General features: G+C 37.4%; 1 protein-coding gene across 2 annotated transcripts in view; it reads left to right on the top strand.

Moving 5' to 3' along the window:
• TRPC6 (transient receptor potential cation channel subfamily C member 6) overlaps positions 1–13,843 on the top strand; it is a 134,253-nt gene that overhangs the window by 68,895 nt on the left and 51,515 nt on the right. For both annotated transcript variants that reach the window (XM_015115535.3, XM_077964912.1), the window contains exon 2: positions 9,046–9,820. In XM_015115535.3, coding sequence (XP_014971021.2) covers positions 9,046–9,820 — 775 coding nt within the window. The remainder of the gene's footprint in view (positions 1–9,045; positions 9,821–13,843) is intronic.

Genomic DNA, 13,843 nt, shown 5'->3' with positions numbered 1-13,843 from the left:
TTCAATAAATGAAAGCTATGTGCTGCATGGTCCTGCCAATTTCTCTGTCCATGTACTCTATTACACATAGCAGTCTCATACAGACTGAAACCTGTCCTGTGAGCATTTGGAGCTGTCCCCCATTGTGGAGATTTAGAGCATGTTCCAGACCTATTATTTAAAATCTTTCTTCAGCACCATTATCTCTGGTAATCAGCAGCTTCAGCGTGTGCTCTTCACATTTTGAATGTTTCTATGACATCAGATTATCCTTCTTCTCACCCTCCACATCAGAGTTGTTCATCCTAAGCCTCATATGAACATCAACTTAGAATTTCTATGGATGAATCTTAGTTACAGATTAATTTTTTAAGATAATGGACTGCATGAACTTGAATGTGGGTGTCTTTCCTGACAGCTTAAAGAAGGGGAAAATAAGCTCAGAAAGGTGTGAACTGATGATGCCATAATTACTCATCATCAAAAATACACTTACCATTTTTTTGGTGCATATGTTTTCATCAGTAATTTCTTTTCCTCTCTCTCTCTCTCTCTCTAGTAGTTTAAAATCTTTTTAAAAATTATTTCAATAGGTTTTTTGGGGAACAGGTTGTGTTTTACATAGATAAGTTCTTTAGTGATGATTTCCGAGATTTCAGTGCAGTCATCACCGGAGCAAGGAGTTAATTATGGCAAAGTCAAATTATCATATATACAGCACATGCTGAGTGTTGTTGACTTGGTCCTCTTGGCCTACTCTTCATGCTTTGCATACTGTTCTCTGACTGTGGCAATATCACCAATGCAGACCTGTGTGAACTGCATCAATGGGCTTCTTTGTCCCCCAGCACTGGGCTGAGTTCAGCCCATCAGAGGCACTTGTGAGATATCAGAGGGCAGGAGAGTGAGGTCAGAGTATCAGTTCCCTTGGCTCTCTCCTTGATGGTGGGCTGTCAGCCTTTATAGAAGGTCAGGGGCCACTGTCAAGTGTCCCTTGTCTTATAGTTATCCTGTTCTGGTAACTGTTCCCTCCTTATGCCCCTTCAGACTTAAGCCTACATTGTCCTAGATGTGAGCACTGCATGGTGCCATGTTGGATTTCCCTAACTTCAGAACACATACTCCTAGAGTTCCTTCATTAACTTTTTTAGATTGTCTTACAATTGAAGTATGTTTTTTCCTCCCCGGAATCTATCTTATGCACAGGATATTTGTGGAATTGGAAAATGCTTGTGTAATACACATGATTATGGCAGTCATTGATAATAGAAGCAAAGAATTTAAACCTCTTCTTTGATGAGATAATTTGGATATAGTTTGCTAGTATTACACAGAAACTTTTTAATATTCCCAAGAGTACTCTATTTTGTTCTTAAAGCTTTGTTCTTCCAAATGTTTTGCAAGGTTCCCCAAAGTTTTCTCAAGTTCAGATCCCTAAGGACTCAGTTCTCAGTTTCCCTCAACTTGTCCTTAATTATTCTCACCATAAATGTCTGGTCCCCAGAACTCTTCCAAAGAGCATTTCAAAGTAGGAAGACATGACACATGAAATAAATTAAACCACCAAGGAGAAGCTAAAAGGGAACAATGACATTTCAGACGTTGTTTTATAAAAAGGCAAGTTCCTATAACTTCCATTATTTACTCACAATTTCATTCTGTCACACAGTTTGAGTTCTAATTTATACAAAAAAGATGTCAATTGATGATACAGACAAACCAAAAATTTGTTACATGCACCTGACATTTTTCAGTCATACTTTAGCTGGCTCCTGACTGAAAGTGACAAGCAGCTCAGGCTCTTATCATTTCATTCATAGAATACTAAGGCAGGGTGTGATGTAGTGTGACTGATCAAACAGGAAGTTCGTATTTGAAGAAATGAGAAGTGTTCATGGGGAAAATTGAAACTAATTGAATCAAAACGAAGAATTGCTATCTAGAAGACTATTTGGAAGTTCAAGGGATTTGGTAGTGCATTGTGAAGATGGATGCTCACACTCTATGTACAGTGTAAACAAGAGGGAGAGAGAACAGGGTAAGAAAATATTAGTTCTGGCTTTATTTTTGTTTTTTTTTTGTTTTGTTTTGTTTTGTTCTTTGAGACTGAGTCTTGCTCTATCACCCAGGCTGGAGTGTGCAGTGGTGTGATCTCAGCTCACTGCAACCTCTGCCTCCTGGATTCAAGCGATTCTCTCACCTCAGCCTCCCAAGTAGCTGGGATTACAGGCGCCCACCACCATGCCTGGCTAATTTTTGTATTTTTTAGTAGAGACAGGGTTTCACCATGTTGGCCAGGCCGATCTCAAACTCCTGACCTCAGGTGATCCACCCACCTAGGCCTCCCAGAGTGCTGGGATTACAGGCGTGAGCCACCGTGACTGGCCCTAGTTCTGCCTTTAAAGTCAAGAAAATCTCTGCTTCTGGATCATGAACAAGTCACAAGGATGCCATTAAAAACATGGCTTTCAACTTCCTTTCTCCCCTGTTGAGCTCACTACTTATTTGAAATGAATATAAAATATTATATATACACTAGAACACACTGTGGCTCAACCTTTGTATTTTGTTCCTTTTTTTCTGTGTAGGGTTGTACTTTGTCGTCATTTGCAGTCAGGTTAATAGGGAACAAACAGGCTTTAAACTTGACTCCTTTGACAGGAGGGATTAATGTATTCCGCAGTTATGTTCTGAGAGTTTACAGTGTGTCCCTCTGCAAAGAGGGGTGGATTCAGTGTGAATAAGGCAAAGTCATCATTGCTCTCATAGGACTAAGGAAAACCACTTTAATTGTTTATTGCTTCCTCAACCTCAGAGGAAGGGCCTAGGGTATGTGCCCAGAGATTAAGTAGTCAGGGCAAAAACAGTGTCAGTGTTGTAAAATGAGAACCAATGACTTATTTCATTCCTCTCCCTAAAGTGGTTTGCAAACTTGCTAGTTGTGTATAATGTTAATCTCTAAATATCTGAGTCTAATTATTCCCATTGATAATTGCGCGTGTAATAAAATGCAAATTCTGGAATTTCTTTTATTTTTACTTTCCTAGGATGAATCTATATTACTCTTGTGGCTGACCACACTGCCTGGAATAGTTACATTCCATTTACAATTTTAAAACTTCTGCTGTAATAGAATTGTGCTTTAAAATATTTGTAAGGATTTTTAAAGCACAAAGTCAAAGTTAAGCTGAGTACTTAATATGGAGCTTAGTTTGTATAAAAGCAGTTCCATGTGATAAAAGTGTATCGTAGTTGAACAGGAAGTAGAGAAAATTACTACACATGCTCTGGACTCAAGCATGCAATCCACTCTACTCAGAAGCTAATTTACATTGCTGGCATTTTCAATAGAGATGGATTATTCCATCTCTCACTATGTGGGGCAACAAGCACTAAAGGGATCAGGAAAATGAGGTATGTAAAAACACGGTTTTCATGACCTAATCTATATTTGAGTGCCATAGGGGTGGTGGCTAGTTATATTCTTTCTTAGAACCAATATTTATATGTTGTGATAAACACCTTATAAAAATACAGACATGAAAATGTAGGTTACTAAGCTTTTAACCATGCTAAATGTGGCTAAATGGGTGAAGAAAATTTCTTAATAAATATTTTCATAAGTAGAAGAGCTGTATTTGAAAAGTGCGCCCTTGAGCTGAAATGAACAGGTCTTTTGTTGAAGTAGTGCTATGGAGCTATGGGCTGAGTTGTTCCTCTTTTTAATAGATGATTTTGCTGGGTTTCATTCGCTATTAATGTAAAATTCTACAACATAGTTTTATAAAAACCATTTGCAGAGAGGTTTGTAATATAATCTGGTAACATCTAGTATCTTTCTTGAATTGCTTTCAAATACCTATTACTTAAAAAGTTGTTTTACACATTTTGCTTTTGCATAGGAGAGGCAGGGATTAAGCGACACCACTTGTGACATAAAAATACAAATAGAATCTTGTATTGCTTCTGCAGGCTGCAGTTAAGAAAGCTAAGGAGAGCAGCAAGGCATGCGTTTTGTTCTGTCAACAACATTCGAGCAGCTTTTACTGTGTTCACTGCTCATGCAAGGGGTGCTGAATCCATTGTGCCTGCATTTGTAATATGCCTAAAACAATAAAAATTCATTGTGCCTGCAGTTGTAATATTCCTAAAATCAGCAAAAACAAACAAAAATGTATCAGATACATTCTGGCTTTTCAGATACAGAATGACAGAGTTGTAATTCTGTCACAGACTCATATATAGTTGACAGAGTGCTAAAGAGATTATGATAATCCAGGACTTTTTATAAAAATGTATCTGAAAATTATATGATTGCATATGATTAATATGTGTGGTCACAACAACTAAGAAGATGCTTTAAAACTGAAAAAGAAAATTCTACTGAAATATCTTTGCTGTTCCTTCAAGAAGTTATAAGTAAAAAAGCGATAGTAATTTAGAAGGAAATAGGACACATCATTAGGATTAGTGGCTTGCCAAGATAGCACTTGTCATTTTTCAAATAAATGGGAAGGAAAATCATAGATTGTTATTTTTAAATTTTAGAATAAAAGATGTCATAACTCAGATATTCTATTTAGCTCAATGTAAACTTAGTATTGGATGAAAAAATAAAGTTTTGTAAACCAGATTAAAAATTGAGATATAAGTAAAGTTGCTAATTATTATTTTTCTTTCTTTAAAAAGACAGACAAAGGGCAGGTGTGGTGGCTAACACCTGTAATCCCAGTATGTTTGGAGGCTGAGGTGGGAGGATCACTTGAGCCCACGAGTTTGAGACTAGCCTGGGCAATATGGCGAGACCCCGTCTCTACAAAAAAATACAAAAATTAGCTGGGTGAGGTAGCATGTGCCTTTAGCCCAGCTTCACAGGAGGCATAGTCTGTTGAGATAGGTCAGAATAATTGTTTCTCCCATTTTAATGGATGAACAAAATGGAGGCTTGTTCTTGATGTTTTAGTATGTTACTATTTTGTGTCAGTTTTGTGTCATTTTTTTAGTTACATGAGAACTTATCTTGCAAGTTCTCAGTCCCAGTTCTTTCATCTTACTTTTATAGATCCCTGATCCTATTTTTTTCTCCCTTAATTTTACAGTTTTTCCTTTTCAAAGCATTCTTCATGTTTGGAATATATTGTCTCTCCCCCTAATTTTTGAACTTCCTCTTGTCTACAATAGAAACTATGCAAAGCAATAAATACAGAAGATAAGAGAGAGGAAGTGAAAACCTAAAGAGGTTAGTAGAAGCCAGAAAAGTGACAGAGAGAAGGGAAGAGGGTTAAGAATTTCAGCAGGAAGATGATGGATGGTTCCTCATGTAACAAACCTTGATGATCTCCTGTCTCTTCTACCTCATCCATCTTGTTAACTCAGAAATAATGTGATTCTTCTAGAAACTCACCCCTTACTCAGGAATCACCTTTTGCCAAAACCAACATTAGGCTCAGTCTAGTTTTTATAAGGGGAAATTATACTCTCTTAGAAAAGACATTATAAGGAATATTTCTTTAAAAAGAAGCAAAGAATAGCTACTAAGAATCACTAGCTATATGAGGAAAAATTCTATGAAATACAGAGACCAAACCAAACAAACACAAAAAAGCAACTCAGGAGTAAGTTCTCTGAATTGTGATCTGTGCAGTCTTTATCATTAACATCCCCAGAGAGAGAAGAGAAAATTTTTGTGCCTTTAAAAGCAGAAAAGTCTTATAAAAAGTAACATTTGAAAATAAGGTTTTTTGAAAATCAAAAATATAATTTTCATAGATATAATCTAAAGTTGAAGAAATTTCCCAGAATATAATAAATAATATTGAACATAAATAATTGGAAAGAGAAAAGATAAGAAAATTAAAGGACAATTCCAAGATGTCCAATCCAAAAAGGAGGAGTTCCAGAAATGGTACATTGGAAACAGGAAACAAAATGATCAGATAAATAGGGCAAGAATATTTCTCAGAAAAGGACACATTTTTTTTCCAGATTAAATGGTCAGCACTGTGGAGAAGAAGAGACTCCTTTCAATAAACAACCATGTAATTTTAGAACACCAGAGACAAAGAAAATATCCAGAATCAAAATTGCATCATGCTTCTCAGTAGTAGCCATAAAACTATAATTTATTAGAGCAAGCCCTCCAAAATTATCCTCAACTTGAATTCTCTACCCAGCCAAACTATCAGTTAAGTTTAGAGGTAGGACAAAGTCAGTTTTAGATGTACACCTTCTTTAAAAATTCACCTATGCATGCTTTATTAGGCAGCTGTCAGAAGATTCGCTGTACTAGAACAAAGAAGTCAACTCATAAGAAGATCTGGGATACAGAAAACAAGGACTACAATACACAGCAGCAAAGTAAAGAGAATCCTGAGAGTGATACTGTAGGAAGATTCAAAGACAACATACATGCATAAAGTCTAAACAGCAACTGGTCCAGATTTTCCAAAATTGAAAAAAAAAAATCCACATAATATGTCAAATGTATTAAAATAAGACTTACACTGATGGAGAAGAGAGTTTGATTGAATTAGTCATATGTATATAGAGCACTGAGAAAATGAAGAGAATTTTTATCTACTAGGTTTGAGGTTTTAAGGAAGCTGTACCTGAAAAGACACTATAGTTTACCACTTAGCTGTGATTAGCACTTGCATTGTCATATTTTAAACAGTAAATAGTTATCTAAAAAAAGTCATGATATAATGATTCTGGAATGATACGGCATCATGAAGGGGGTCTGTGTGTGTGTGTGTGTGTGTGTGTGTGTGTGTGTGTGTGTGTGTAAGAGAGAGAAGTGTGAAGATATGGTGTAATGGGAAGTCCATAGGTAATGCCAAACCTGAAAAATCAAGAAGTAACAATATAACCAAAGCTATGTGGTTATAACATTTAAAATTATAAAATAGCCAGCGAAAATAGTTAAATTGAAATGTATTACCTCTGGAGATCAAGACATGGAGAGAATAAACTAAAATATGCACATGTATAACTTTACTAAAATTAAAAATGGAATTAAAAATAAAGTAATAGCTACAGGACAAAATAGTCACAGATGCTATCCCTTTATAATAAAAGTTGCATATATATTATCTACTGACCCATTTTGGAAATTATTATATTGTATAATTTGATATTGGTCCTTCATGTCATTTTTGAAACTTACAAATTATCTCTTTAAAAAAACATCAGTTTGGTTGATTTTAAATGGGCCTTGGGTAGCTAAAGGAATCACTGTTGAATGAAAATCTATGAAAAATATTTGTGAATATCGCAGCATACTCTTCAAGCTCCTCCAAGAAGTAAAATTTGTTTGTGAGTTGCTGAAACTTTACTGTCTTCCTTTCTATTCCTGGCCATTACACTGCCACAGACAGCATTGTCTGGAGACGTGGAATCAAGATTGATAAAGGCCAGTAGGGAAAGCAACTAAGATTCTCCAGACCTGAACATATTGGAGGGAAAGATGGCTTATGAGGTCCTTGGATCTTTTTATTGTCCTCTTTATACTGGGAAGTTTGTGACAGTTTTTAAAGAGGGATGAATCTTGGAACATTCATAAAGAGAAGAAACAATACTCATTTATCACACCTTTTACTTTCTCTTTAGCCTCCCCTATAACCTGGCCCTGTCCCAGTTCTGCAAAAGCATGCCTTCTTTGGGTTCAGTTAGTGATTCCAGTAAGAGTTGAACCTCTAATTGTAATGAGATCCCTTCAAGCTCAGAAGACCTTAAGACACAAAGTTATGAATTAATAACAAAAAAGTCTTCATTATAGCATTTTGATCAGAGGAAGAATCACATCCCCTCCCCCCCGCTTTGATACAGGATTTTGTTCTATCATCCAGGCTCGAGTGCAGAGACAGAATCATGGCTCTCTATAGCCTTGACCTCCTGGGTTCAACTGATACTCTGCCTCAGCCTCCTGAGTAGCTGGGACTACAGGCATGTGCCGCCATGCGCCGCCATGCACCGCTAATTTTTCTATTATTTGCAGAGATGGGGTTTTGCCATGTTGTCCAAGCTGGTCTTGACCTTGTGGGCTCAAGTGATTTGCCCACCTTGGCCCTGCAAAGTCCTGGGATAATAGGCATGAGCCATAGCACCCGGCTCACTTTCCCTTCTTATAACAGATTGAAGGACTACATTGAAGGCTGGCCACTGCTCTGACCACTGCCTGCACCACAAAAGTGTTTTTTCCTACCTGACACCTTGATCGCAATTTTCTCCAGTTTGCAGTGATTTTTAGGACAACAGAGTTCAAGCATTTATTGCCCTTATTAATGAAACCTATACTCTAACATCTAGCTGATATCTCTGCTAGAGAAAACTTTCTACCTATACTCAACCCCTGTCTCACCCTCCCGAAAAACACTCTCACCTGACTTCTACTCATACTTCCATTTTCAGCTTGTCATTTTCCCTCAGAATCTGGGATAGATGCCCCGCTATAGGCTTATCATTATAATTAAGCAACTGATAACAAATCAATATGCTGATTGCCCATCTTTCCCTTTAGTCTATAAGACTTGTAGAGGCAGGAAACCCATCTGTTGTTTTTTTTTGTTTTGTTTTGTTTTGTTTTTTGTTTTTTTTTTACAATTATCTTTCTTGGACCTAATATAGTTCCTGGACCTGGCATCAGAGGGACTCAATAAATATTTGTTAGCTTGGCTGGATTTGTTATTGTCTCTACTTCTTAAAATGTAGTCTTATATTCTCTATCACATTGTGACTGATTATGGATAAGAGAGTCCATCTTTCCTAAGTCTATACCATCTATAGTACATTAGTTTCTATTTGAATGGCACAGAGTAATTATAGCAATTGCTAGGCTCCATCCCAAATTGGAATGTTAAAATCTGTAAAGTGCTTGGCTTTCTTAGACGTGAAGTTCTTGGAATCCATTAACAAATAAATGCGTCTTCATTTTATAATATAGTAGGTCTAGAGATGATGAGACAACATCTAATATACTTGAGGATTGTATTAGATAAATGGCAAGTCATTTGGCACACTAAAATCCTCTTAATATGATTTGTTTACAATCTTTCTGTTTTATTGCAGCCGGGGATCTGACAACAGACTGGCTCACCGGCGGCAGACAGTTCTCCGTGAGAAAGGGAGAAGGTTAGCTAATCGAGGACCAGCATACATGTTTAGTGATCGCTCAACAAGCCTATCGATAGAGGAGGAACGCTTTTTAGATGCAGCTGAATATGGTAACGTCCCAGTGGTGCGGAAGATGTTAGAAGAATGCCATTCACTCAACGTTAACTGTGTGGATTACATGGGCCAGAATGCCCTACAGTTGGCAGTGGCCAATGAGCATCTGGAAATTACAGAACTTCTTCTCAAGAAAGAAAACCTCTCTCGAGTTGGGGATGCTTTGCTTCTAGCTATTAGTAAAGGTTATGTTCGGATTGTGGAAGCAATTCTCAGTCATCCAGCTTTTGCTGAAGGCAAGAGGTTAGCAACCAGCCCTAGCCAGTCTGAACTCCAGCAAGATGATTTTTATGCCTATGATGAAGATGGGACACGGTTCTCCCATGATGTGACTCCAATCATTCTGGCTGCCCACTGCCAGGAATATGAAATTGTGCACACCCTCCTGCGGAAGGGTGCTAGGATTGAACGGCCTCATGATTATTTCTGCAAGTGCAATGACTGCAACCAGAAACAGAAGCATGACTCGTTTAGCCACTCCAGATCTAGGATTAATGCCTATAAAGGCCTGGCAAGTCCCGCTTACCTGTCATTGTCTAGTGAAGATCCAGTCATGACGGCTTTAGAACTCAGCAATGAACTGGCAGTGCTGGCCAATATTGAGAAAGAGTTCAAGGTAGGTCATTAACAACAGAGACTTCACCCTCCACAAGCCACAGTCAAGGTGTATTTACCAGCTTCCACCATGTGCTCAGCACTGTGCTAGTTACTGTGGACACTAGGTAATTTTATAAGTTTATTCAACAAGCTTTTTATTATAATCATTGTAGCAAAAAGTTGTGATCGCTACCATTTAGTGATGCTCTACTGTCTGCCAGACATTTTACATTTATTATGTCTAATCTTTATCCCTCCCCCTTGAGGAGACATTATTAGTTCCTGTCTAGATGGGTAAATGAAAGCATAGAAAGTTTTGGTAATGCCCAAGATCAACAAATGGGAAATGACACAGCTAGGTTCAGAATCCAGGTATAGTGCTCTCTGAAAAGTCCAGGCATTTTCCTCCCAGAAAACACTATTTCTATGTTCAGAGCACAGTGATAGATGCTGTTGAGGTCAGAAAGAAGAATAAGCTTAAGGAAGTCACAGTTGACTTGAGAGACAAATAGACACATGAATAAACAATAAAACTACCAGGTAGAGGTAAAAGCAACATACTGTAGAAATTCAGAGAAAACAATATTTAATTCCTATTAGGCTGCAGGGAAGTTATGTGGAAGATGGCATTTCAGCTGTATGTGGTGGAACAAGTAGGATTTTGGAAGGCAGAGAACGACAGAAAAGATATTTTAGGCCAAGGTACCAGCAAAAGCAAAAGATTGGAGATATAAAATAGTAGGAAATTAGAACTTTGACCAGTCAATCTCTTAATAAGAGGTATATGGAGAGATAAATGGTGTCAGATGCTGCCATTGTCCACATGGGCTGTACTACATGTGGAGAGGATGAAAGCTTGCATCCCTAGCCAAGATCTTCCCCACGGGTATCTCTAAACTCCCTCTACCTGTTTGAGGTAGTTCTGATCTGTCTTCTAGTGCCCATCACCTTTTACCATGAATTATTGTTATTTATGATGTGCTTATCTCCTTTACTAAATAATGCAGGTTGGAAACAGGTTTGATTCATCAAGTACAATGTTTTACAAAAGTGAATATTGGTTTCATTTTTTTCTATTCTATATGCTGTGAGAAGGCTTGTTTTTCTATACTCTGTTCTTGAGGTATTGCAGCCCAGGCTTTCCTGGGCAGCTTCTTGGTGCCACTGTCACCGATGTTTCATCCCAGTATCGGATGTCATGTGTCCATCTATCCTCAGGTCCAGTCTATCCAGAAAGGATAGAAGGAGGAAATGGCTACGGAAACACTCAGTATGTGCTTGGCTCTCAAGGTAGAGGAAGGTGTTTTCCTGCAGCTACCTGGCAGCTAACAGGGCAAGACAAGCAAATGGTCCTTTTCAACCCTGTCTCAGAGTCTTACCTACTTTTTGCTTGCCTCCTAGGACACAGAGAAATTCACCTGATTCAAATTAAAGCATTTTGAACTCTGATGAATATTAATTATTTTCAAAATCTATATTACTAAATTTGCCTAATTTCAACATTTCTGTTTGCTTTACTGTATCCCTGTTTACATGCTTTCTCTAAACCACTGAAGGCTATTATATTCTCTATTTGTTCATTAATTCACTTGCCTACATCTTTTGAGTCCCTGCTCTTTTTTATTGGGGATAGTTGAGGATGAGGATGGCGAGGCGGTACAAAATACAAAGATAATTCAGTCAGCAATCCTGTCCTCAATTAGTTTATAATCCAATGTGATAGAAAAGATCTGTGTGTAGTAACTATCATATTAGGCATGACCTTATGAAGTGAGGAAGGGGCTAGTGGCTCAAAGGTGGGAAGAATCACATTTAACCAGGATGTAAACTCTTCATGGTCCCTAAATGCATTGCAAAATGTTGAGGTCTCCACATGATGATGAAGACGTAAAGATCTGGACATTCTTCTCTTTGTTCATCACATCCTTCTTTCTGCTCTCATCAGTGTGAAGTGTATGGATTAGCCACTTTCTTCCCATTTATGCTTCTCTATTTGCTCCATTGTCTTCAGCAGTTACCCAGAACCTCTGAACATGCATACCTTTCTCTAATGCCCTGCCTCTGTGAAGGTTTCAAGGCAAAGAAAAGATAAATCTAACCAAAAACATGAATGTATTTAGGAGTATGTTATTAATGTCTTTTAAAAATCACTTTCAAAAATTTGATTACTGTTAAACAAGAGTAGCAGTTTAAAAAAATGCTTTTATAAAGTATATCCTAGAACTTGACAATTTTTATAATTAGAAACCTGACTCAAAATTATTGCACAAGGAGAAAGGGCAGTTGTTGGCTTGATTTTTAAGGCCTTTTTACAAAAACAAACAAGAAAAGATTTCTTCCCTGCCAGGTATCACGCATTAAAACAAATACTCTTTTTCTCTGAGATTAGTTTGGACAGCCTTGCCGCATACAGGGCTGAGCCTCCCTTGCCTTCACGTGTAAACTAACAGAGAAATCACATTCCCCCACCACCCATGGCTACTGCGACACTCACTCTTGTCCCAGCATCCCAGCCTCAGTTTACAGCAGGGTGGGACCTTACAGGAGTAGAGAAGTTGATGTCTCAGAGGTGAGCTTTGCTGCTGAGTCTGCTGCTTCTGCCCTTAAAAATAACTTCTTTTTTCTTACTTTAAATAATATATCGCCATGTTAGAAAATAATAATATCAAAATGAAGGACGCTTTAAAAATCATTCCTAATTTTGGCCCTCAAGAAATAAACACTGATATACTACAAACATGCCAGCACATACCCTTTTGGTCTTTTTTTTTTTTTTTCTTTTTAATAGTCAACTCCCTTAGAGTCTCAGGAAATAAATGTCACTGAGGCTGGATAGCTTAGGCCTGGTCAGCCTCACAGGGACCTGAGAGATTGTATTGGCCACAGGAGATCCTCCCTGTTCATGGTTGGTAGGTAGGTAGGTAGGTATGTATGTATGTATGTATGTATGTATGTATGTATTTTTCTCCCTTTCCATCTGAAAGATGTTTGAAAAACTCTGTGTTCATGTGTTCATTTGCACAGTTTAAAATTAATATCTATTTTTTTGTCTTCTGTAAGTATAAATGTTTTTAAGGGATATGATTTCTGCATGGCATACATATTGCCATTTAAGAATAGAACTCTTCAATTCTCCTTCAGATACATGCAAAGGACTCTAAATGTTATAATGATTTCATGCCCACCATCAGCTAAGCGAACAACATCTTTAACGTTCAGAATAGCTGCATCTTTCCTTTTACTCCTGAGGTTATATTTTCAGTCCAGTTTCCTTCACAACTGTGATTCCTCATATTATAGCTTTTTATTATTGTAAAGTCTCTTAAAATTGCTTTATATAGATATCAACATATATATCATATATAAATAAAATACATATAACACACATATATATGAAATTGTAGAATTTGTTTCATTTCCTCTTGCTAAAAGGCTCTGGATATTGAAAATACTCTGGAAAGAGTTGTCATTATATCTATTATTAGCATATTAGATCAAAAACTACAAAAATAAACCCAGTTGTTAAAATTAATTAATATGGGTCAAGCGCAGTGGCTCATGCCTGTAATCCCTGCACTTTGGGAGGCTGAGGCGGGCGGATCACGAGGTCAGGAGTTTGAGACCAGCCTGACCAACATGGTGAAACCCGTCTCTACTAAAAATACGAAAAAATTAGCTGGGCATGGTGGTGGGCACCTGTAATCCCAGCTACACAGGAGGCTGAGGCAGGATAATCGCTTGAACCTGGGAGGCGGAGGTTGCAGTGAACTGATATCGTGCCACCACACTCCAGTCTGGGTAACAGAATGAGACTCTGTCTCAAAAAAAAAAAAATTTTTTTTTGAAAGATAAATTTTAACTATGTGACACAATTCTTATTGGATGTATTTTTTAGTGGTATTAATCATGTTCACGCTTTTGCTATATATTTAAGGAAAGAAAAATGTGTGTGTATATATACAATATAAAATACGTATATATACACAATTTATATATATTTATGTATATGTAGCTAAAAATTAGTTGGTATGGCAGCCGGTAT

Source organism: Macaca mulatta, chromosome 14, assembly GCF_049350105.2.
Source record: "Macaca mulatta isolate MMU2019108-1 chromosome 14, T2T-MMU8v2.0, whole genome shotgun sequence".
NCBI lineage: Eukaryota > Metazoa > Chordata > Mammalia > Primates > Cercopithecidae > Macaca > Macaca mulatta.
This window is presented reverse-complemented; position numbering and strand designations above follow the sequence as displayed.